At 26.2% G+C, this 26677-nt stretch overlaps 4 protein-coding genes across 4 annotated transcripts; 2 read left to right on the top strand and 2 right to left on the bottom strand.

Annotated features, from left to right (window-relative positions):
* Nucleotides 1-1632: 1632 nt before the first annotated feature.
* On the bottom strand, nucleotides 1633-8480 carry LOC114120294 (ankyrin repeat domain-containing protein 13C). The gene is made up of 10 exons (XM_027982160.2): nucleotides 8187-8480; nucleotides 8059-8100; nucleotides 7803-7907; nucleotides 4065-4196; nucleotides 3751-3968; nucleotides 3543-3674; nucleotides 3122-3289; nucleotides 2902-3051; nucleotides 2636-2765; nucleotides 1633-2524 (listed from the first exon to the last, which is right to left on the bottom strand). The coding sequence occupies exons 1-10, from the start codon at nucleotides 8317-8319 to the stop codon at nucleotides 2391-2393; spliced, it is 1344 nt and encodes a 447-aa protein (XP_027837961.1). The 5' UTR covers nucleotides 8320-8480; the 3' UTR covers nucleotides 1633-2390.
* LOC114120295 (distal membrane-arm assembly complex protein 2) lies at nucleotides 5545-6755 on the top strand. Its single transcript, XM_027982161.2, has one exon. It carries the CDS (start codon nucleotides 5807-5809, stop codon nucleotides 6650-6652), a length of 846 nt encoding a protein of 281 aa, XP_027837962.1. The 5' UTR covers nucleotides 5545-5806; the 3' UTR covers nucleotides 6653-6755.
* Nucleotides 8481-11707: 3227 nt separating the features above from the next.
* On the bottom strand, nucleotides 11708-20495 carry LOC114120290 (uncharacterized). The gene is made up of 3 exons (XM_027982155.2): nucleotides 20328-20495; nucleotides 14837-15776; nucleotides 11708-11963 (listed from the first exon to the last, which is right to left on the bottom strand). The coding sequence occupies exons 1-3, from the start codon at nucleotides 20347-20349 to the stop codon at nucleotides 11813-11815; spliced, it is 1113 nt and encodes a 370-aa protein (XP_027837956.1). The 5' UTR covers nucleotides 20350-20495; the 3' UTR covers nucleotides 11708-11812.
* Nucleotides 20496-20658: 163 nt separating this feature from the next.
* LOC114120289 (ATP-binding cassette sub-family F member 3) lies at nucleotides 20659-26319 on the top strand. Its single transcript, XM_027982154.2, has 13 exons — nucleotides 20659-20937; nucleotides 21061-21166; nucleotides 21250-21427; nucleotides 21544-21776; nucleotides 21905-22009; nucleotides 23091-23249; nucleotides 23329-23532; nucleotides 23767-23932; nucleotides 23989-24179; nucleotides 24253-24427; nucleotides 24754-24934; nucleotides 25001-25221; nucleotides 25930-26319. The coding sequence occupies exons 1-13, from the start codon at nucleotides 20865-20867 to the stop codon at nucleotides 26083-26085; spliced, it is 2148 nt and encodes a 715-aa protein (XP_027837955.1). The 5' UTR covers nucleotides 20659-20864; the 3' UTR covers nucleotides 26086-26319.
* Nucleotides 26320-26677: the final 358 nt, after the last annotated feature.

Genomic DNA, 26677 nt, shown 5'->3' with positions numbered 1-26677 from the left:
TGCACAGCTGGAATAATTTTTAAAAAAAGCATTTACATAAAAAAAAATTAAATATACCTACCGAAGTGATATAATCTGATAAGCCGTCACCGCTTAGAATTATTTTTTATATACAATATTGATTTAACGCCCACATCCATAACAGAGACCCATTCGACATCAACCACTCACAGAGTGGTACTTACCTCTTTTATTCTTATTTTACTTAGTTATTTTGAGAAGCACTAGAAAATATAGGCAGGGCTCATTTCACCCAGTTAACCGTTTTCACCAGAGCCATTTAAGACGTTTTAAAATTAGTTAGCAATCGTTACATACAATATAATGTAGGTATGTGTATCTTTATTTTTTACTACAATTTTTGTAATGTCGTCGCAAATGTACTTAAAAAATACTATTCAAATAAACATTATCACACTTATATAATATAAATTACCAATAATTATTATCCACCTACTAAAACTAAGACAAAAAAAAAACGAATTGAAGACAAGAATAAAACGAAAAACGTAGGTAAAATTTTAGATCTAACTAAATTACTAGGAACGAGTTTATAAAAATGATTTATAGAAATTTAAAAAAAAATAATAATTTGTATTTTGTATTGACGTTTTACAAAAATGTTGGTAACAAATAATGATATATTATACTATTTAAAACCCATTGCCAACTTAATTTTAAAATGACTAAAGTGTTTATGGTTAAAATGGAAAAGATTTTGATCAAAACCATAGAAAAGACTTTGGTAAAAACTAACCATGCCCGAAAATTGTTTACTTTTAATCTCATAAAAAACCCACTATATCATACCATTAACTAGAGAGCCTGTATAATAATATTTTATGGCCTCTCTAGTCTCTACCATTAACTATGTTCAAAGTTGATAAATCATTAATAGTGTTCCAAAAGCTAATGAATGACACATACACACACATACAAACACATTGTAAAATCAATACTTTTATCACTCCGATCTGAATTTAAAAATAATTAATGCAATATACATTAGGAGCTTCCAAATTAACATAATATTTGGATTTAGAAAGAGAAAATAATTTTTTTTTTTTTTATTAAAAGTGTAGAAAATATGTAAATTATATGTATTACAGAATTGTTTAACCATTCATTCAAATAGGCTTCCATATGAAATATAATAATATAACATGTACCAAATAAAATTTGGTCTAAGAAATAGTGAATTTGAAACTAACATTTTGAAACCTCATGACCGTGCATACACTCAATATGAACATGTAAATACATAAAATTCCATTTCTAGTCATAATGTATTATATACATCAAATATGACTACTAAAAAAACTATATTTTATATTTTTATTCAATACAAATTATCGATTGATATTGGTTAATTCAAATTTCAAATTATACAATACATTGTACAAACACTAATATTCATATGAAAATGTAATTTTAATAATTCATAAATCATAATATTAAAATAATAACAATATAATAAAAACGATTTTACTTTAGGTACTTAGTCAATTTTATTTTCAAAATAAATTTGGGGTAACATTTGCATATTACAGAAATGTTTCAACAAAACAAAGTATTAATAACTAATATTCAAAAAATAAATCACCCCAGTTTAAAAATACACAATAAATAATATAGTGCCACTAAAAATAATAAAAATTAAAAGTATACAATGTTGAGATAAGGAAATAATATTCTAAATAACATACATAATTTAGATAATGATAATTATCTCATTTAATTCAATACACCAGTATTGTGTAATTATGTATATAGCAAACCTAAAAAAAAAAAATACATATAGATTGTACACAATCTAATTTTTAAGTCCCCCTCCTTAAAAAAACAAAACAATAGCAATAAATACTGTAGTTGCAATTCGGAAGAATAAAAAAAAAATACTTTTCAAATGCAATTAAATACAAACTCTAAATGCATTAAGTAAATATAAAAAATAAAATAACAAAATTATAGTAATATAATTTGAAATTGTAGGACGAATAAATAAATAAAATAAGTTAACTTATTTTTTAACACATTCACAAGAAATATTACAATTTGAAAAAACTCTGTGCACAATTAAAAAGTAAAATTAAATAATGTTTTACAAAGAAATTTCAAAAAGTAAAGATATATAAATAATAATAAATAATAATAGTCACTAATTTCCGAGTTTTTTCTCTTAAGAATTTTTGTTGGTAAGAGTTACATAAAGCAATGAATACAGATGTGCCGTCTACATATCACAATAATATATTGATGTTAATATATTGATCAGATGAATTGTCACCAGGCTTTAGTAATTCTGTAACCTAGGAGAAAACTATAATATGATTTGATGGCATCTTCAAATAGTTTTTAATCTATGATAATGTTGTGGAACCCAAAAATCGTCATAAATCTGGAAACCTAGATGGATCTTCAACATAGTTTGCTGGTACTTCAAAAAGATCAGAATCTATGTCATCGCGAAACTCAAAAGCCTGGAATGTGATCTTAGCAGACACTGTTGGCAGTATTGGAATATCTGTATGAATAAATTTAACTTGATATACTATAAAATTATAGATGTCCAGGAAACATTTTATTTTACATAACTTGTTCAACGGTAAAATTATAAGTTATTCACATAACATACCTAATTTGACTGGAAACCCTGGTGGTAATTTTAAATTCACAAAATCGCGTAATTTGGCAAAATGTTTAAATGGAGCAGTAACTTCAAGTACATCCATTAGCATAGCAACTGATAGAGGGAAATCCATACTCTATAAATAAATAATTATCATTCTAAAATAGTTCTATGCAAAAACCATGGATTAATATACTAATAAATAAATATATATATATTCATCTGTGGCAAAAATTAATCTAGATTAATTCAAAAATAGATAACAATATTACCATAGCAACTGTAGCTTTAAATCCTCTAGTTGTGTTTTTAAAAACCATTTCTCTCGCTAGGGTTGGATGTTGTCCTGCCGGAGATGTAAAATACTCCTTCCATGTACATAATGCAGGTGTTGGGGGAAGAAGTGATTCTCGTCTTACAGGCTTAAAAATAAGAGGTATGAAATAACTCACTATAGATAGCTAAACCTAATTGAAGTATTCAGTTACTTACTTCCCCATTGCAATCAATATTAATAGCGCATCCTCCTTTAGTTAAACTCTCTATGATTGCTTTATTTTTTTGTAGATCTTCTTCAGATAAGTGTTCTCTTCGTTTTTTCTGTTCTAATGTTAATCCATTGATATGATAAAAATCAGCATTGAAATCTCCAATGGTTTCCTGAATTTACCATTTTTAATTATTAAAACTATATAATTTAATTAAGTTAATTAATAATTATGATGAACAATGTACATCAAGTACATCATAATAAATATAAATTTTTTCTTTTACTCAAAAATGTATACTTATGTAGTAACATTCAGGTTATTAATGATATACAATTTAATATTCATACACAACAAATTGTTTTATTAATATTTTGTAGTAGAATTAATAAAAATGATATAATTGTTACAAAATACACTCATACTTTTCTGTCTTGTCGAAATATCCATCCCGATTGGGCACGAGAAAATGTTATTGATTTTGTAGACATTTGTGCAGTAACTATATCAGTACTCATCATTAAATCAACTTCATCTTCAATCTCTGATTCAGTTTCCTTTAAAATTTAGTTTTATAGTAGTATACATATTTTTCACGTTTAATAAATTTATATAAAATATTAATTTTCTTACTAAATATCTGACTCTTTGGTAAACACCAGCTTTGTTGTCCATGACAATAAGAGAATGTGGCGGTTTAGCATCACCATCAAACAGAAATGTAATTTCTCCACGTTCCCATTTCATGTCATTCATTGCAAAGTCTACTAGTGTTGTATCCAATCTAAACGATGTGCCTCTTTTATGAATCTGACAAAGATCTGAGGGTAGAACTCGAGAAACTAAAGGCACTAAACAAATTAAGAAAATTTTAATGATTATTAATAACTCATTAGTATTATAAAAAACATTCAAATCAAAGTTTAATAAAACTAATCAATATTCACCCCAACTCTGAAAGTCCCATTTTATTTGCATATAGAAATCTCCAACTTGTTTCAACGCAGATACTAAATTAGGTCGTCTTTCTTCAATCTGTTCTCTTGCTTGGTGTTTCATTTTTTTTAATAATGATATAACTAAATCAAAATTAAAAAAGTTTAAAATATCTTTTAAAATCTAAATACATATTTATTTACAAATAATATTATAAAATTAATAATATAATATTTATTTTGTTTAAACTATTAAAGGAATAAATGTATTATCAATTTTTATTATATTTTTGGAATTTATAGAATTATTAAACGACTGGTTAATATTGTACTTAGGATAGTTATATAATATTTTATGAGTATATATTGTGTACTATTTTATACGTATATTATTCTTTTGATTGTATTTATTATTAATTTAATTTAATTATTATTTGTAAGTAATTTGTCGCTCTCTACCTTCAACACAAGCATTCGCTTTTAGAAGGTAGATAATCTATAAGTTTATTATGTAAATTTTTTGTATTTATGTAATAAATGGAATATTTAAATAAAAAAAAAAAAAAAAAAAATTTAACATGGGAAAGATTAAAAATATTTGATTTGTGTTGGTCCTTATAATTATTTGTTAGATAAGTTTATAACTAGTAATAATAGTTTCTAAATATTAAATAATATACAATATGTTAATAGTCAATATAATATAATTTTTTAGATTATCTGAGTTAATGTATTTATAAATTTTAAAATTTGATCAAAAACAGTTTTGAATATATTTCAAACAAAATTGCAATAATTAGGTACTTTTTTTGTATCATGAGTCATGACTACATAAAACTAATTATTAATATTAACAGTACAATTTCATAACTTGTTTATTTATTTACATTTTACATTTGGTATCATTACTTTAACAAATAATTTAAATAATTTATATTTTAAAGTATTTTTATCATAACGACACACACCAATTGAGTTAACGTTATAATTTTAATATTTGATAATAATATTAATAAAAAATAGTGGTTAAATAAAAAAAAAAAAAAAATTTAATAGAAGGAGATGGAACTATGTGCTATGATATGGGAAAATGGGTAGAATAGTATACACTATAAACTATACGGCATACACATTGGACAATTACAACAAAGCAGGAACTAAGTTTTAAAATGTACTTTTTTAAAATTATTATATCTGGTCAGTGGTCAGTGGTCACCATAAATATGACAAACGTATTTCTAAAATTAAAACATCAAATTTCACAGAAAAGATTAACATTTAAAATAATATATAATATTATTAGACAATTATTTAATATATTATTATTTATTATATACATACCCATATGGGTTCACATTTATGGATAATACATTTTATTTACCTACTCATAGATTTCCAATTGTAATATAACATATTATATATTTTGTTTCTGGTAACACTGAAAGTATATTATCAATGTTATCAGTGATTAATATATTTTTTTAGTTATGTTAGACGTTAGTACTTAGTAGTAAATGCTAAAATGCCGAAGTCACATATTAATATTAGTATTACAATCTTCGAGTCTCCTATTTAAGTTACAAATTAATTATTTAACTTACTAATCTGTATATTTTTTTTTATTTAAATGTCTGCAGTGTGAAGTATGTATTTCTCCATAAACATTTATAATTAGTACAATATTATACTTTAGTTTATATAACATAAAAAAAAAAACTGAGAGAACTTAAATTGCAATAGTTGAAGTTGTCAAAATGAACAGTGTACGAATGATAATGCCATTATGTTCAAAACAAATATTTACAGGTAAAAGGTTCAATTCTAATTCAAATAATTTAACAAAAGAGGAAAACAAGATTTTATATGAAAAATTATTGGATAAAAGCTATAGTAGTGAAAAACATACAGAAGCAAGTTCTTTTGCTAAATGGGTAACACCTCATTATAAATTTGGGCCTTCGCGTATCATGAATTATGATTGGTCTATAAAAAGCATACATTCTTGGTATAAAAATAAAAAAGTTGAATTTCACAAGTATAATCAACGTTATGTACCTGAACGAGTAAAATCACTCGGAAGTGATATAGCTGTGGCACATTTTATTGTTTATCGAGGCGGTGCAATTAGATTTCGAGGGCAGGATAACTTTATCAGATGGACTAATAAAAAAGAAGAGTACTTTGTTAATCTACCGCAAATGTACGACCCTAATTATTTTGTTGAAGCTATTGATGCATCAAGCCTAATGTTTTATTACCAAGGAATAGAAAACTTTAAAAATCTATTTAAATTGAAATGGCTAAATTTAAGTAATAACCCAGTTCTGGACAATTGGTGCCTAGATTACATAGGGCATGCAATACCTACTTTGGAATATTTGGACATTTCCAATTGTCGTCAAATAACAGCTGCTGGTATAGCTGGTCTTCAAAAACTAACCCAACTCAAAATATTAGTGATAAATAGTAATAATATAGAAATTCAAATGGCATGCTTTGCATTGGAAGATATAATTCCTGGATTATTTGTTTTAATTCAGGATAATAATGATGTTAAATTAGAAACAAAAAAAGAAAATCTAAATGTTAATGAAGTATAATAAATGTAAATTGTATTGTTTGTATCAATAATAGTTATTTTTATTGTTAATAATAATGCTTAGAGCATTTTTAGCTTGATTTAATAAAAAAATGTATAATATACATCATTTGTATCTATTACTTCTTATTTTTATTCCAAGAATGTGTATGTATTTTGGTATATTATACAATATACATGATAATGAAAAAAATAATATACTAAACTCTTACCTACATCAGGATAATACTCAATAGAATGCATACTATTCATTTACATTAATCGTGGGGTATCTTGTGCTGATTCTTATTTTGTATCTATATCTTAACACTTAATAATCAAATTGAAAACACAAAACAATATGTATTGGTAAAATATTTGGAAATATTTATAGGTCAAATTGTCCAAGTACACTGAGAAGTTTATATAAAATATTTAAATTTAATTATATAATATAATTATATTTTGTAAAAATTAAAATACAAAAAATCCTACAACTACATAAGGCTATACTATATGCTTGTATGGAAAAAATAATTGGATAATTCAGTTATTCATATTAAATGTGTATAATTTTGTGACTTTTAAAGTAAATAGTAAATAATATTTAGTTTTGTTAAATTGAACATGATCAAATTGCCAAATTTTGAACTTAATCAAAACAAAACTGAATTTATTAAGCAAAAATTGTGGTAAACTAAATCAATTATTTCAATTACTATATATTATAAATCATTAAATTACACCATTATAACTAAAAGTTGGAAAATATTATATAATTAATCAAACGAGTTATAATTTAGAAAAAAATTATTCAGTAGATTGTTATAATTTAAACAAGATAGGTAACTGTATGAGTAAACAATTAAATTTGAGTGTAATTAAATAATTTCAATAATAAATTAATATAACAATTTTATTTTAAATTAATATTTTTTGTTTGTTTGTCTAATGATCAATACACCATGTCTATATAATAACGCTCATAGTAAAGCTATATGTTGGATGTCAATTAAATACAATACTACCTATATTATTTTATAAATAATATTAATAACAAAAACACTATTATCATAGCATTTATGAACCACAAGTTGTTGAAAACTAATCATATGTATTTTATACTGATTTGATGAAGTATATATTTTAAATCAAACAATACATAAACTTACTAGTAAGACGATCTCCATAACTAATTGCTTCAGACAAAGGGGTCCATCCATTTATGTTTTTTACTTTCACTGGTGCATTGTGAGCAAGCAACAATTGCACTATATCTGAAATGTATTTCAGGTAAGTAAATAGTATTATCAATATTGTGTTCTCGAGAGAAACCTCGAGCGACAGGCAGAATTGCGAGACACAATCAATTAGTGTATTATCGACTATATCTCGTAGTCACTAGACTACTGCCTTTAACCGACCTACCTTTACGACCAAGCATGATGGCTAAATGCAGTGCCGTATTACCTGCAACAATAAATATAATCATGAAACAAGAAATTCTATAGTCACATACTAACTGTACGAAACTACAAGATGCAAAGCCACCATACCGTGTTTGTCTTTTTTCGACAGATCCTCCGTTCTCATCAACCGTGCAAACTTTTGTACGTCACCTTCGAACACACATTCGTGCAGTGGATACGACAAGTGCTGTTCTTCCGCCATACCACTGACGTTGCTCATCTGAATTTTGTAGTCTAATTATTTCTAATTATCTGTGTGCATTGTGTTTCATATTATTATTATTAGATATTGCTTTTTTTTTGTTGTCGTCTATCGTTGTCTTGAGTCTACATAATAATAATATGAATATTGACAAATGTAATATTGTCGTGTGTTCACCGTTTGTACGGTGAAAAAAATTATTATCAATGTTATTCCAACGTCCGACTCAGTGATAACAAAATCACAATAAATTTATTCGAGACAAAAATATAAGCACACTGATATAGCCACAGATCTGTGATAAGACCAAACAAAACACGGCTGATAAGAGCGAAACCATCACTGTTGTAAAAATAAAAATCTATTACAATAAGCTTAAAATATAATATTAGTATTTAGTACACAATACACATAGGAAACACAGAGTTAAAGACACTGAAGAGACCTCTAAGTGGAGTTACTTCGTTAATAGGTAGTTATAGGTCAAGTACCTAACTAAGTAACTTATATGCGTTTGCAATGTTTGCATTTACATTTACGGTTTTTTTTTTTTTTTGTAGACTAGCCTAGGTACTGAATTACTCTGAAACGAAAAATACCGGTAATTTTTAACAGAAGTATAGATTGTTAATATTTGTTAACATAATTTTGTTGTAAAAAATTAACAAAGACCAATGTTGATATAAGAATGCTTTTTTATAAATATAATAAGCTGTTTATTTAATTCAATGTATTTCTTTCTTAAATTAATCTTTGTGTGTATAATTAATACATACGGTAATATTTATTGATTTTACCAACAAACAGACTGAAAAAATAATAATTAATTTAACATATTACTATTTGTTTTGTTAATAAATGAAAAATAAGCATTATAGAATTTACTAATGAATTTTCGTTCAGTGTACATAGGTATTGAAATTATCAGATTAAGACCTCTCTGTCTTCTTAATCTCTTTTGAAGTTTACCGGGTTAGATTATGGTTTCTTATAAGAGTAGGGAATGGTTCGAATTTGGCTGATCAAAGATAAATATGGGGGGGGGGGCTGGGGTAACTTGTAACACGTGAAATACCAGCATAATTCTTATCTAAATGAATGCACTGAAAACAAGCGGTCTTCTAAGTAGAATTTTAGAATTAAATAGTAATGGCTATGGATAGTAAACGTTTTAGCTTTTAAATTAAACCTGCATACTACATTCATCAAATACTTAATAGACATCAACGTTGACATCCTCAATATGCACTTCTCAGATTGTCTGACGATTCAATGTTTATTGTCGTCTGAGGGGCAAATTATATGACGCCTCTCTTCAATTACTCTCTTACCTATATCGTAAACAATTCAATTATTGGTAATCCACACTTCCAAATTTAATTGCTAGTCATCGCAATTTTTTTTTTAAAAATATATTATTTTACAATTTATATTACTGTTGTTCGACTAACCTTGTTTTTCTAAGTTACATAAAACAAATTTTTCAATCGACGAAAATGAAACCATCACTACTTTTTAAATACATGTGTACTCGTATTTTTCTTTTCAACATCCCTTCAACTCTTAATTTGTTACCCTGGGTAATTACCTCTCTAGTCCGCCCTTACTGCAGTCCTGGGTTCACCTACAGAGATCTACTTCACATTTGTATAATAATTATTATAAGCCTTTCCTCCACAGCGATTGGGAGACCGCAACTACATTATGAATTATTTATATATATATAAATCAATGGATAGTCTCCCTTCGACTCGGTTCATAAGCAAAAAAGGATAATAAATAATAATATACTATTATTCGATGTAAAATATACGTTTTGGACATCATTTATTTATATTTACATAATTTATTATATATTTTTAGTGTTTTTCGAAACTAATTTTGTACAAAAATCATACAAACACATCAACTATCATGAAATAATAATAATATTACTGATTCCGTTTTCCTATATTTTTTTTTTTTCAAATAAAATAATGATCTTATTATAATTATAAATTAAAACAGCATACACAAAGCTGTAATATCACAATGTTAAATAGTCTCCAATCATAATAGTAAGATATAATAGCAGCTATTTAGAGATATAGAAATATTGTAGTATTATGACCAGACATCACCCGTCAAGGAAACCCTCAAATTCAAATAATTTGCACCAACAAAATATTACAAAGCCAATGAGTTATGTAAAATGGCCTCTTTATTGGGTCTATTGTCTAATATACAGTTATTTATAGTAATATTGTAATATTATAAACATATTTTTTAAAACCTATTTATATTTCAAAATTTTAAAATAGAGTTCAAATTACAAGTCAAGTATTTACAGTATGAATGTAAACATACAAATTTATATTTTTTAATAGTCTTTATCAGACTGTAAAATTTAAAATTGGCATCACTTAATATTTTAATGATATATCACTCAAGTTATTATAATTTGTCTCCCATGAACAATTGTCGCTTGTTATAAATCTAGATACATAATATAAAGAGTCATAAGTCATAGCCATGTGTGCCATGTGTGTAGCGAGGCACTTGTTCATCCCCCTGTGCCTTAAATGTCCTAACATCATAAGTATACATATAAATAAATCAAATAACACTTGTAAGTTGTACAATTTAATTTGTAATTTTCTCTAAATATTAAATACGATGTACGAATATAAAGTCTAAAAATAGTTTAGTGCTTAACGATACTATAAACATGTAATTGTTTTTAATCGTATTAATTGATTACAACTTACTATTTATAAATTATTTAAATTTAGAGTAATAACTTACTATAATATAAATAAAAGAACTTTGTGTGTAAATCCCCCCCCCCCCCGATTGAAAATCTAGTTATGTCCATGGATATATAATAATTTGTGAATATATCATGGGTATAATATCATAATTTATGAATATAGTAATAAAGCTGGAATAATAATAACACGGCATTGTATATAGGCAATTTAGCTACACTCGTGTCGAGGATCCATTAATTATTTTATTGATTCATTTTTATTTTTATGTTCACAATTTTTGAAACAGATTTTAAATGTTATATAACATATTATAACAAGTACATTGTACTTAACATTATATACTATGGTGTATTGGCATAATGTTGAATAAATTAAAAAAAATTAAATGGATTTTTTAAAAATTGTTTTTTGATTTTGTTCAAAAATATGTAAAATATGAAAATACATAATACCTATCAATATGAAAAAACTTTAGAATTAATGAATAGTTTTCATAAATTGGTAAAATAATTAAATTAAGTCTATATAGTATTGCCGATGGATGTGTAATTTTATATAGTTGATAACAATATAAAATGAAGATATACTACTTACGAGTACATCAGTTATAACGTCTTTATAATTTAAACATATAATAATACAATATTGTATTTATAATTTAATTTATATCAATACATTATGTTTACACATATTATATTATAATGTTGGGTAATAAATAACAATAAATTAAATATTTATAAAGTTCAAATTAAAAATGCATTTCATTTTAACGCATTAAAGAAATTATATGAATACATTTTAAATTTTGCATGATTTTTGCACATGTATTGACTACATTCAAAAACAGACTCGGTTAATGATTCTTTGAAAATGTGAACCAATTCATGTTTTGAAATAACTATTTTTGCCATGCTGTAAATTAAAAAAAAAAACATTTGTATAAATATTAAATAGTAATAAACACACAAAATAGCGTACTTTCAATACATATCATACGCACTATCCAATTAATATTAGTATAAACTAATATAGTAGATGGTACAGAATTATTGATTTCAAACATAATATATTGTCTTGCGTGACTCAAGCCAATCTTGTAACACTAACAATTCGGCAGTCCAACATCGATTTAAATTCGTTGTATGCACCATGCGGTAAATACGTTCGACTATACAGTGATATTATATCACTCTATATTTATATATTTATACGCATTGATTTATTATAACCATAGGCGTTATATAAAAAGACACTGTCTTTTTTTTTTTTTTGAAAATGTTCATATATATTTTACATGCTACTACGAGACTCGAAAGAGAACAACATTTCGCATGTTATTTCTTTTTTAAACTTATATTGTTATTTTACCGTTGGCATTGTGAATATATTTTTTTTATGCAAATGTTACATTAAAATGCTGAATTTCATTGTTTTATGAATTAACTCTTGGTAGTTTATGAATTATCAACGAATGTTAGTTAAAATATGAAAAAATACTTGAAAATCATACTTTAATAGTTTAACTAGGTAGTTATTTTGTAGAATATCTAGTTGTTCTATACAATTTTAGTTTGATTTTCGTATAAAATATATTTAAATTTTTAAATTTTTAATTGAATTAATTTTTTATTCGAACACGTAAGGCTACTGTGGTATTTAAAGTTACACAATACTTATATTTTATACAAACACAGAAAACACGTATGATTGTAAAACTATTACTAAACGATAACCTTAGAATAACACAAAAGACGTTCACGAAGTTCATATTGAACATTGACAATTAATTGGAAACTATTATACAGGTAGACCGAACCGAGACGAAAGATTGCTTAATATGCAACCCAGTGTTATCGGTAAACAGTGATCATATTTTATACAATTTAATATATTAACGAAGTGAATCCAGATAATGTTTAAAATAACCAATTAAAGTATAAATTATTTACGGCATTGCCAACACGGCTACACATATTGGTTATTTCATAAATTATAATTTTTGGAATTTTTAATATGCTTAAAGTTTATATTAAGGGTAATAGTCCTTAAAAAGATGTTTACAAACAATATACCTATTTAGATAAATTAATATTAACTACTAGAATTTTTAAATCACTAAAGCCCTCATATAGCCATGTTTTCCTGCAAACCCATTATTACGATGGATTTATACTCAGGGTTAAATAACTTAAAAACTACTAGCTGGTTCAAATTTTTATTTTAATAAGTATGTTTACGTTTTAAAAAATTTATCTTTAAATATTTTATTAGAAAACGAGGATCTCAATTGAAAAATCGACTAAATCTGCACAGAATACTCCTTAAGTAGTACAAAAAAATCTCAATAATTTCAAAATATGCTTCTTAAGCGTTTATTTAAAAATTCTAAAAATCAGATTTTGAATAATTACGTTATTGTTAAAAAGAATGGGAGTAAGCATGTTTAGCGATTTACTCTATATATATATATATTTATGTTACCGAAAAGATGATATTTTTTCAATGTTGACAATGGTAAGTCAATAACGACAACGCCTTATTAAGTAAGGAATTAAAGTCAATAACTAGTTATTTGTTAACAATTCTTAATAAAATAAAACATTGATGATAAGATTAAAAATCGAATAATATGTAAAATCTATAATTTTGGATGAATCATTATCTTATATATTATTCTGTATTACATTGATTTTTTGTTTCTATTTCTACAATGTCTATATTTTATATTTTATCATCCTTATTGTTACATGTTTAGCAGTTAAACTACCATGACCCTAGAATTACATTATCTAGTAGATCCATAGTACGCACATTTAATCAAATTTTAAGAAAATTTCATTTAAATCCATTTTTAAAAAGATTATTAAACACAATTAATTTTTACTTTTTACTATTTCAATGCACGAACAGTACTGTGCCACTTACATATTTTACATTTTTCAATTTTACTATAAGTTATACCTTATAAGCAATAAAACGATAATATTAAACTATATGTTAATATACTTTATGTAGGTACCTATGTTCATTAATCAGACTAACCACCGCACAATATCAAGAAAGGTGTTTATATTTGTTTTGCTACGGCTTTATAGCATTGCTTAATATGATACAAAAATAATGATAAAACTATAAAACATCCAAAATTGTCTACCCTTTACAATTATTGTCAATAATGAATATAGAAAATCACAACAATTCCTAAACTATCGTCTTTTTCGGTAACATATTATATAATATATATATATTATAAATGCATGGTTATTGTATGGTTATCTAAGAAGACAACTTTCTGATATATCATTATTTATTTATATATGATTTGTTAAATAGTTTCAATGTTTTTCCACATTTACTGGCTTTATTAGGAATCAAGATTCCCACATCTTTCTCCAGGATCAATGATTTATTTTTCATCACCTAGTCTCTACTATCGTAAAAGTTATAGTGCCAATTCTTTTTTCCCACGTGCTCTATTAATACCTAGTTAATAAAATAGCTCTATTAACAGATCTTTTTGATTCTAGTCGTGATAAATTTAAATCTAATGTTTTATTGATGTTAAGTACTATAGTCATGTATAAAAGCTTTTATAATATTTTTAATTTAAGTTTTAATTTTCTGTATTTTACTTTGTTAAGTTAATATTTATTATTATCATATTATAATATAAACTTTTGTTCTTGTAATTTGTCAATTATTGTATTAAATCATGTATTATTCAAAGAGCTCAAGCCCGTTTAAGTTTCTAAATAAATAAATAACCAATGTAAACAACGTATTACCTTCGAACAGAACGAGCTACAGGACTCTTAGCCACTTGAAGTCCGGCCTCACAGACAATTCTCCGTAAACACGGCTTGTCATCATTAATTGCATCATTGACCGCCGCTGTTAGGGCGTCCAAGTATCCAGATATCTGACGACCGTTCGCGAACCGACCATTGTCCACATGGTCTTTTAACATGGTGTACACATGAATGTAATGCGCTATCCTGGGCAACACTGACGTCCGGAACAGGTACGAGGCAGCCATAAAGAAACCAGTGGCGAACATCGGCTCAAATACCCTGTCGAGAAGGAATCGGCCGATCGATGTCAATCGGCTGCACAACGGAGAGTATCCATCCAATGGCGACGGGCTGTAAATCGTCTTACCGAACAACAACCGTTGCAACAGCCCAGAAGCGTGGAAAAATGGATATCCGAATGGCTGATAATGCTGTGGAGGCGGGGAGCCATACTGCAACACTCCATCATTAGGAATGTCGTACGATCCGACGGATAACGGCTGTTGCAGCTGCACTCCGGCCGCTTCTGGTTCGCTCAACGTCTTTATGCCTCCACCGCCATCGACAACGAAACCTCCAGCTGATGGTCTAATTACAACGCTGCCACCACTGACGACGACCGGACTACCACTTTTAACCGTGACTGCGGTTATGTCGATTGGTGTTGCAGCTGCTGCATTAGAACCATCGCCATGATGGTGCACTGATGACTCAAGTGTTTGCCATTTTTTACTGTCGTTGTCGTTTACATCCGGTAATGGATAATAACCACCACCTCCATGGTTTTTGACATTGTCGGTACCGTACAGTTTTCCAGCTGATGGGTGTTGTTGCACTTCGGGGTATCCGCGGTAGAAGTTGTTGACCCCGTGTGTTTGACAAGTTGTACTTCGCAAAATGACGCATAAACAAATCACAACCGACACTATTTTACCTAAAAAATGATCGAAAATTAAAATAGATTAAAGTTTGCGAAAAAATTGCAGATAAAAAGCGCGACCTGTGACGCATATAATGTTTCAACGTTGTAATAAATAGTATATAAATAGTATATTTAAACCAGCTAAGTCGTACTGCACGTTAGCGATTGAAGAAAATTATCAATTTTTCTTCCTAGCACCTGGGACAAGTATTAGAATATTTTAGATTTTCTGTAGTGAGGAAAACTTTATGCAGATGATTTTCATTAACAGAACGACAAGAGCCAAACTGGTATACTAATTACTTGGGAGCCGAAATGAATTATTATTAGCTATATACGATATACCCTACAGGAATCTCACCAACACTAGACTAAATTATTGATTAGCAAGTTATGATAATAATATAATCTTTACTTCAGCAACTGCTTACCTCTCAAATATGCAGACGAATTCCACATTTTGCTATATTTATAATTTATTCATTAATTCATTGATTGAAAACAATGATAATAATTATAAATCTACAGTAAACACGCGAAGTAATAATTAACACTGTTTAAGTTTTATGCATTATACTTAAAATTATCTTATTTTCTGTAATGAGTTAAGACTTTATTTTTTCCCGCACTTTTATATAAAATTAAACTTAATGTGATTAGAAGATAATTAATATTAGCTAAATTGCATTGACATTATTCTATAATGTTCTTTAAATTACGGTCTTAATTTATTATTGATCGCTAAATGTTTTAATATATTGAAAAATAAATACAAAATAAAAATTAAGATTTGGACAATTTGGTAAGTATAATATAAAATACATTAAAACAGGTTATAACAGGTTATAACCGTTTACATTTATATATTAAAAGACTATTTGTCTTGTTAACAATTAACAATTAAATTAAGTTCTTATACCTATTATATCCGTGCGAGATAGTGAATAGTAATAGAAAGCGTATTTACTTTTATAATTATCAGTTATTTGTGAAATTGTACAAAAACCAAATATTATGTAGAGAACTAGAAATCGACTATTAGACATTTGACTCAGTCATTAGTTAAAATAGGGTATTAGGGTGTTATGCCATATTTTATTTTTAACCCCCCTAAAGATCAAAAATAAAAATTTTTACCTAAACATTATTCATTATTTTATTGATTATAATTAAAATAGTAAATATTGGTTTTCGGAAATCATAAAAATTATTTTAATATATCAGCAAACAATATATGCTATTATAATTTATGAAATTAACAGTAAGATATACAAGATCGAACTTTGATGTCTAACAATATTATAAGTAATAACGTTACTTCTACTTGAAATAGAAAACTATGTAGCTGAAATTTTTATTGAAAAGATTTTAAGAAAAATTAATTCAATTTTTAATTGCATTATTATATGCTCAAAAGTTTTTTTTAGAAAATCTCAACAAATACTGAACTGAACATAATTTAAATAGATTTCTGAAGTAAATCTATTTTCTAAAACTACCATTTTATATTATCGAAAAAGAATAATTATTAATAATAATATACAATAGCTAGGTATATAGTTTAAAGTATGATTTGCTTACAATATTGTTATCAATAGGCTAGTTGAAGTCGATTTATAATCATTTTGTTCTGATAATATTTACTTAAAAGTAATAAACAGTACGAGTACATATTTCAATATATATTTGTTGTTATTATATTACTAATCTCAATAAACAGTATAAACTAACATTTTTATCAGCTTAAACTATATTATATTGAATATAATTTATTGACTAATATTATATATACAGAATAATACTATAATCAAATGCTATAATATAATAATAAGCTAAAATTTCAACTATTAATTAAAAATATAAAACTTATGTTGAAATTTTGTGACTTATAATTCAATATTATATTTTAAATTGGAAGTTTTACTAGCTTTATTTTTGGTTTAAAATAATTGTCTATATAGAATGTCACATTTCTAAATACGTCATTTATATATATATATATATATATATATATATATATATTTAATAAATATAAGTAAAATAATAATTAATATATGCAAATATTACAATGAAGTATAAGCAATTTTATAAAATAAAATATAGAACAATTTGGAATTTAGATAGTTGGTCTAGAGACTAGAACTATTGGTATAGTCATAAGTTTCGAGTACATCTCATTATTATGTAAGCCACTGTATGGATGTATTCAATTTTGAATAACTAGGGCTTGGATTTTAAAGCATAATAAGCAAATAAAAAAGCATAACCAAAAATTAACTTGAACTAGTTATAAAAATGAATAAAAAAATTTGAAATATTAACTTAAATTAAAAAAAAATAATAAATTACCATGTATTCCCCTAGATTTTCAGTAGTAAAACTGACTCTATTTCCAGATAGAATATTTGCATGTATACGTAGAAAACGAACTCTCTACATCCACTAAAGTGATCGGTGCGCATACTTCATACAAGAGGTTTCAAATTAATCAAATTACAACACTTAATCTTAAACTTTGAAATGGTCGATATCGATGTTATAGGCATACTGACCGTATAGGTACTGCAGATTATATTATTATGTAAATATCCGATAATCTATACGTTTAATAAACAAGCCGATAACGAAAACAATTATAATGCAGTATCCAAATTCTGGGTTTTTACATTTCTTATTAATTATTTTGTTTTATTATAATATCATAATAAACATATAAAAAGTTCACAGCTGGAATAATTAAAACAGCAATAAAAAAGCAAAAAAAGCATTTACATAAAAAAAGCAATAATAAGTTAGTTTATTTGGAATCAGAATGACGTAAAACGAATTATTGTATAAAAATTAGATTTCTATCTTATATATAATATATAAAAAAGGAGCATAATATGTGTAAATATATATGTAAATGTTGAAATAAATTGTAAAACCACAAAATTTCAATAAAAAAAAAAAAAGAGCATATGTTTTAAAATCCGAACTCTACATGTTCATGCATTAAAAATCATCAAGTATGGACTTACGCATCAAAAAATTAAAAATGTGCAGTTAATATGCCCTCAAAAAAAATTTAATAGCTCTAATAATTATATATATTTTTTAAATATTTAATTTTAATAATTTTATATTATCTCTCTATCACTTAATTACATCACTTAAATATTATATTTCATCATATAGATATACAGGGCCGGCGGAAGGCAGGGGCGGCCTGGGCAATAGTCCAGGGCGGCAATTTTTGTCTAAATACCCATGGGCGGCATTTTAGCATTTATTTAGTTTTAATAGGGCGGCATTTATAATTTAGCCCAAGGCGGCAAAATAGCTTGCACCGGCTCTGTAGATATACAATATCGAAACGGTGTGAATAATTTCGTGGTATAAGTAGACAATTGTTTAAAAATAGTGTAAATGTTTTGAATATAGAATATATCATTGTATAAATATATAAAACGATAATATGCTTAATGTAAAAAGTTTAAAGTCACTATATATTTATGGACTTATGGTTAATATAACTACGAGTATATAGTATACAGGAAGCCTTTATTTATATTTAGATATCGAATCTCGTAACTAAAATTGCCTAAACAAAAATAACTGTGCCTATGTAGGTATTTTCAATAATGTTAAATTACTTTAAGTAGTTTACTTATGAGAAACTTTGTATTAAACCTTGTTCAAGTTTAAGAAATTAAAATTAAAATGATATACATTTTAAAGAATAATTTTTACTTTAAACATTTATCAGAAAAAGTTATGTTTATGTATTTTGAATACTATATTTTAATTGCAAAAAAAACAATTTCAAATTATAAGGAACCTTATATTACATTTCAAAGTTTTTGACTTGAAAATAACAATTTTCGTCATTTTACAATGAAAAAGAACCTGTCTAAATAAGGGGAATTATTTATAGCTTCATCGATTCACTCTGTTCCCTTTAGTAGTACTTTAGTTTTTATTTGATTTAGGTATAATCCCTCTACATCATACATTTATTCTGAAACTGTGGATATTGGAATGGGATAATCTTTCAAAATCTTAAGCCTCATATATAAAGCAGTATCCCAAAACACTTTCTCATAGCTAACCATAGTTTTAATTTTCACGCTGTTATAAAAAAAATACTTCAAATTATTCTCACTGGCATTTGTCATAAACTCATAACTTATTACCATTTACCGTACCACCCCTACAAATTGGTAGATACTCAATAATAGACCAGTCTATCCTGTAGTACTTTACCCTATACATAATAACTTGTGCACAGTGCTAATACACGGTCAGTGGTTGTAGCCGCGAGGAATTCAAACCCAGGATAATCTTGTACCCTATACATAGCTTTGGCGTAATGACATTTTCAACATCTACTCCATAATTTTCCTTCTTTCTCACGGTCTTACACTTAAAAAAATATTATATAAATTACCATTTTCTCTCTATAAGCCTATTGATTATTAAAACTTGAAAAAATTAACAAACCTTGCTAGTCAGTGCAGTTTCTTTCTTTAGGTGACGTTTTAATAAGCTTTATAGAGATACATATCAACGTTTCCATCTTACCGTATCTTATTACGCGATGCATTCAACTCGGATAATGCATTAAATTATTGTTTCAATTGCTTAAGTTTAGATTTTTTCGTTGTATTGCGCTTGACTATTGTTTGGTTTTCGGTTTTTTCACTTTGAATGCTGATTTCATCACTCCCGCCAATAATCTCGGCCATCAGTGTTGCCAATGACTCGATTCTAGTCATCTTAAATTTTTTGCTGGTATAGTTTGATTTGTGATAGTAGGATACGTCCGCTCTAGCGCCAGCTGAAAAGTGGACAGACCGACAGATGACAGTACAGTACAATATGCTATATGGTCTTATTGAGCATTGATTAGTTGAGTTTCCTAAAAAGAAAATTAAATTGGAATATAGATTAATGATTATCAATCAACATCATGAATATTGTTGTTTAATTTTTTTATTTCAAAATAAGTATTTACACGTCCGTTTGCTAAAATTATGCCAAACACACGTCTGTCAATACTCAAAATACATTTTATAGAATAATTAGTTAATAACTTAAATAGTTGTAATTTATTAAAAGATGGATCATTGTAAAGATTTTATAAAAACCGAATTCCCCTCTATTGATATAGAGATGTTTCAATATATAGAAGGTAATATACTAAGAATTTATGCACATACAATATGTCCTGAGTATTTGAAATTCTTGAGTGTAATAGTCAATTTTTTACGCTCAGTACACATTTATATTTGTAAGTATTGCTTTATGGTTACAGGAGTTCTACAAAATGGAATTGAAGACTTCCATGATTCTGAAGATATATTTGAAGCAATTGGTGAAGTATTACAGGAAATAGCAAATAAATCTGAATCAGATATCAGGTACAACATAGAAAAACAAAATAATGATAATATTTAAATATTGTGCATTGAGAATACTTGTAATGTTGAATTAAATATTTTAGAGGAATCTGTTCAAAATTATTACATTTTATGCGTCCTCATTCTGATGACAATGTAATAAGAAATGGTCATACAAAAATTCTGGATGCTCCGGTACATTTAGCTTCAATGGCAGCAGATCTGGAAGATAATGATATGGAAATCAAAAGTATATGGGTTAATTCAAGAGATGATAGTCTGGTATGTTTATTTTATACTCGTGACCTAAGATTTTAAAATATAAAATCTCAATATGGTTGGGTTACAATTTATTAACAATAGTACTTACTTTTTTTTTATTGCTTTAATTCTTTAAGAAAGTGGATAAAAAAAAACTGGAAAAAGCTCAAGCAAAATTGCAACAAAAACAAGATAAACGGACTGAGCAAGTTATTAAAGGTGTAGGAACTATGAGTGTTGTAAATAGTAAAATGGATAATGCAACTGCTTCACAAGTAACTAGTAAAAAGGAAGCAAAACTGGAAGCTAAAGGAAATAATCGAGCTCAAGATATAAGGATAGAAAATTTCGATGTTGCTTATGGAGACAGGTTAGACAGAATTTTATGTATTTTACATAATGCATTAACCTTTCTGAGACTATAAAATTAAAAATCATTTATTACCAAGTTTTAACTTATACTATTATATTTAATCTGAATAATGATTTTTTTTTTAGAATATTACTTCAGAATACAGATGTTACTTTAGCATGTGGTAGACGATACGGTTTAGTTGGAAGAAATGGTCTTGGGAAGACTACACTATTGAGAATGATTTCAGGGTGAGATTTATTATACAGTTAATAATATCTTAAAATTATTTAATGGATGTTTTAATTTTGGTTACCAATTTTTGTATAGTTCATTACTCAAGACTTATCAAAGGTTTTTGAGTTGATACAGACTTGTATCTCAGATGTTTCTGTTCAGAAAATGAGATGTATGGTTAGATTAGCTTAGGACATCTGTACTTACATTACTGCAAATTATTAACCGATGTCTTATAACATGATTGGTATCGTTTTAGCGTTTTGCTAATATTACTGTTTTGTTAATCTTGTAAATTATTTAATTAACTTAGAATAGTGAAACAAAAATAAAAATGTTTATAGTTATATTCTACAATAATTTAATTGTTTATAGCAATTTTCATTTTCATTTTTCTATATCAAAAATTAAAAACAAATAATTTTTGATAGAAAAAAAGTATATAATATAAAAATTAAATAAATCCCTGTTTCATTACAAAATCTGTTAAAATAATAATAATTTTTAAAATTATAACTCATTATTCAAATTTTCTGAGCTCAGTATTGTATGTTGGACAAGTAGAAGTAATATATTCTTTACATATAAATAAATACATCATATAACAAACAACTTACCTGTAAAATTTAGGTTTGAGACCACTAATTAAGATTTTTTTATTGTTATCTTAAGGCAACAATGTCTTGTTACAATGTCTGTTAACGCTTAATCAGCGATTAGCAGATTTTATTATTGCCAAAATTCAACTTGTTAGTGTTAACAAAAACTTAAGCATACATTGTAAGAACAACCTTTAATATAATATTATTCAGATTAGAGGTTTATGGAATTAAATCAAAATAATCTATTTTTATTTGAACAAGTGGTACCTAATAAGTGTAATGTTAGCAAAACACTAACATTGATACTGATGACAGGTTAACCAACCAATCATTAACATATTGTAATTATAAATTACATTTATAGAATAATCTATTACAATTCTTAAAATATTTATTATATTATTGTAATAATATATAAGTTTAATATTTTTATTGCTATTTTATTTTAGTTTCAAAGTTATCATTGTGTTAATATTTATGTTGATTAATTTAGTGGTCAGTTGCGAATCCCATCTCATATATCAATATTACACGTTGAACAAGAAGTTGTTGGTGATGATACACCTGCTTTAGAATCTGTACTGCAGTGTGATTTTGTTCGACATCGTTTGTTAACTAGAGAAAAAGAAATTAACACATTGATCGCTAATGGGTAAGACCACAAATAAACTTTAAACCTAAATGAAAAAACCAAATATGTATTCAATAATCAATATCCAATGTTATTTTAGGTCTACGTCTAGTGCTGAATTATCTTCTGAATTAAGTGAAATATATATGCAATTAAGTGCCATAGAATCTGATAAGGCCCCTGCTCGTGCAAGTGTCATACTTGATGGCTTAGGTTTCAACCCGGATATGCAAAAAAAAGCTACTAAACATTTTTCTGGAGGATGGCGTATGCGTTTAGCTCTTGCAAGAGCATTATTTTCAAAGTAAGTTTCTTAAAATATTTTATCAAAAATATTAACATGCAATTCAAATATCAAAATTTAAAATTATGTTAGACTATTTTTAGTATCAGCTACTATCTACCAATAACTATACATTGAAATATCTCATAATCAGAACTATCTAAATTTATTTATAATTTTTATATCATACGAAATGCAAATTACTTTTTAGTTTCATTAATAAATAATATTATTCAACGTTTTTAATTTAAATAGACCAGATTTGTTATTACTGGACGAACCTACTAACATGTTGGACATGAAAGCAATTATATGGTTAGAAAATTATTTACAAACTTGGCAAAGTACATTACTAGTAGTATCTCACGATCGTCATTTCTTAGACACTGTACCCACTGACATATTACATCTTCATTCACAGGTAATTTATATTTAAATTGTTTTTATCATCAAAAGTTAATAAAGCTTTATATTTAGCGTATTGATACATACCGAGGTAATTATGAAATTTTTGAAAAAACCAAAAACGAGAAACTTAAAAACCAACAACGAGAAATTGAAGCACAAAATGCTCATAGAGCTCATGTTCAAGAGTTTATTGATAGATTTAGGTACAATGCTAATCGTGCTTCTAGTGTCCAGAGTAAAATTAAAATGCTTGAAAAATTGTAAGTCATATTATTATTCTATAAGTTTTATGTAAATATTTAATGAATCATTCATAATATAATATTACTTTAGACCTGAATTAAAAGCTATCGAGAAAGAAGTAGAAGTTGTATTACGATTTCCAGAAACAGAAGGATTGTCACCTCCTATATTACAACTTAATGAGATTTCATTTGCATATCCTGGTTGTAATAATGTTCTTCATAATGTTAACCTCGGAGCAACATTAGAATCTAGAATTTGTATTGTAAGTTAAACATTTATTTGGTGTATCACTGTATTTATGTTATTAAATACCTACAATTTCCAGTATTTTACTTAATTTATTAAGTATATATAGTGTATATATACTGTTTGCATATTTTATGTTCACTTTGTTGATTGAAAAGACCCCATACTCACTAAATTATTATTTTATACCATACACCAGTCTTACAGTATATTTTATTTGATTAATACCAAATTATGAGTATCTTTGTCATAGCACCTTAACTAATTCCTATAAGGTCATTTAATATTTATCATAATTTGATCATTGTTTTTAAAATACTCTTAATTTCAATTGCTTATTAGGTAGGTGATAATGGAGCAGGTAAAACGACATTATTGAAAATTATTATGGGAATTTTAAATCCTACAGCTGGTGTTAGAAATGTACATCGAAGTTTGAAGTTTGGTTATTTCAGTCAGCACCATGTTGACCAACTGGAAATGAACCTTTCTTCTGTTGAATTATTACAATCTTCCTTTCCAGGTTTGTTAATATTTGAACAAGGTTAAAACATTTGTATACTTCATTTACAATAAAATTTGTTACTAGGTAAATCCATTGAAGAATATAGACGTCAATTAGGAGGTTTTGGTGTATCAGGTGATTTGGCATTACAAAGTGTTGGCAGTTTATCTGGAGGTCAGAAGTCGAGAGTAGCTTTTGCAAGAATGTGCATGTCTAATCCTAATTTTCTAGTACTTGACGAACCTACCAATCATTTAGATATTGAAACAATTGAAGCTTTAGGCAAAGCTATTCAAAAATATACAGTAAGTTTACAAATTATTCATTATGACATTGTATGATTTATCAAATATTTTTTATTTATACATTATATTTTAAGATACTACTTTTTTTAATCCAGCAATACTATAGTGAGAAATATTGAGTAATTCAACCCTCTGGAAACTTGGAATTGATTATTATATTGAGTTCTTATGAAACTTTTCTAATCAATTACATTTGTTGGCAATTTATGAATGTATAGAACATTCTTTAATCTTAATAGCAATAGACTGATCATTAGTACCATAAATCTAAGTTTAAATTATTGATAAAAAAAAAAAAACATCTCATTATTTTAATTTCCAATTACAAAAATATTAATCAATAATCAATATCTTCATTATTATTTTGTTAGTTATAAATTTATAAGTAAAATTAGTTAATCTTAACATGATAAACCTAATATTATTTATGCCTTATTTCCTCAATTTAAGATTTATATATAAATGTATTTATTTTTCGTTCTGAAAATTAAATAATTAAATACGGATAGTGTCTTAATTATTAAAATTAAATTTTTAGATTAATTCATAACCTTATACCAGTTATACCTAATAGCCTTAATTTAAATCAAAAATCAAGATAACAATTTTCTTTTTTCAACTTACCCTAACAGTATATTTGTTGAATTACTTTTTACATTATATTAACTTAATCAAATAAATTGTTTAATCCTTATAAATTATTTTTAGGGCGGTTTAATACTTGTATCTCACGACGAACGCTTAATACGCATGGTTTGTAAAGAACTATGGGTTTGCGGAGGTGGAAGTGTTAAGAGCATTGAAGGTGGATTCAACGAGTACAGAGCCATTGTAGAACGTGAACTTGCGGAAGCAGCCAAATAAACACCATTGACCATCTTGTGTATCTAAAATAATCATTTATATATATTATGTATTATTGTTTCCTTGTTGGCATTTATTAGGAATTTTACCACAATTGTATGTACATTGCTCTGTTGTTATACATAACTTAAGTTAACAATTTTCATAACAAAGTGTGAGTATTAATTTTTTTTACTTACAATTATGTGATGATTTGTTATCAGCCATTATCAATACACTTATAATATATATACACATTTGTTTCTTTTTTACATTATTATTATTATTGTTTGGTTTGCAAACCATTCTTTAATAAACCTAAGTTTGATAAACTTATAAAATGTTTTTATTTCTTTTGAATCAGTTTCATACTGTAGTCTAATTAAAATTTAAAACATTATGTTAGTAATATTTTTCAATAATATATAATGTACTCAATGGTATATTTATATTATAAAATTTGGTGTAACATGTGCGGTAAATTTTTTATAGTATGCAATGCATTTAATAATTTAAAATAAGTTCTGGGTTATGAACTAAAATAATTTTGAATTTTTTGAATTTTTTCCTTATTCTCAACATTATACTTAATAAAAATTAATTTACTATCAAT

Source organism: Aphis gossypii, chromosome 2, assembly GCF_020184175.1.
Source record: "Aphis gossypii isolate Hap1 chromosome 2, ASM2018417v2, whole genome shotgun sequence".
NCBI classification, from domain to species: Eukaryota; Metazoa; Arthropoda; class Insecta; order Hemiptera; family Aphididae; genus Aphis; species Aphis gossypii.
This window is presented reverse-complemented; position numbering and strand designations above follow the sequence as displayed.

Excerpts from the sequence above, each read along its gene's own strand:
- LOC114120294 (XM_027982160.2), bottom strand. The coding sequence starts at position 8,319 with ATGAGCAACGTCAGTGGTATGGCGGAAGAACAGCACTTGTCGTATCCA. Across the intron at positions 4,197-7,802 it reads TTATGGAGATCGTCTTACTA|TTATATCATTATTAAAAAAA; the intron begins GTAAGTTTATGT and ends ATTTTGATTTAG. Across the intron at positions 3,675-3,750 it reads ACCAAAGAGTCAGATATTTA|GAAACTGAATCAGAGATTGA; the intron begins GTAAGAAAATTA and ends TAAATTTTAAAG.
- LOC114120295 (XM_027982161.2), top strand. The coding sequence starts at position 5,807 with ATGAACAGTGTACGAATGATAATGCCATTATGTTCAAAACAAATATTT.
- LOC114120289 (XM_027982154.2), top strand. The coding sequence starts at position 20,865 with ATGGATCATTGTAAAGATTTTATAAAAACCGAATTCCCCTCTATTGAT. Across the intron at positions 21,167-21,249 it reads AAATCTGAATCAGATATCAG|AGGAATCTGTTCAAAATTAT; the intron begins GTACAACATAGA and ends TAAATATTTTAG. Across the intron at positions 24,180-24,252 it reads ATTAAAATGCTTGAAAAATT|ACCTGAATTAAAAGCTATCG; the intron begins GTAAGTCATATT and ends ATATTACTTTAG.
- LOC114120290 (XM_027982155.2), bottom strand. The coding sequence starts at position 20,349 with ATGCATCGCGTAATAAGATACG. Across the intron at positions 15,777-20,327 it reads GCATCGCGTAATAAGATACG|GTAAAATAGTGTCGGTTGTG; the intron begins GTAAGATGGAAA and ends ATCATTTTTTAG. Across the intron at positions 11,964-14,836 it reads GTAGCTCGTTCTGTTCGAAG|CATGGCAAAAATAGTTATTT; the intron begins GTAATACGTTGT and ends TTTAATTTACAG.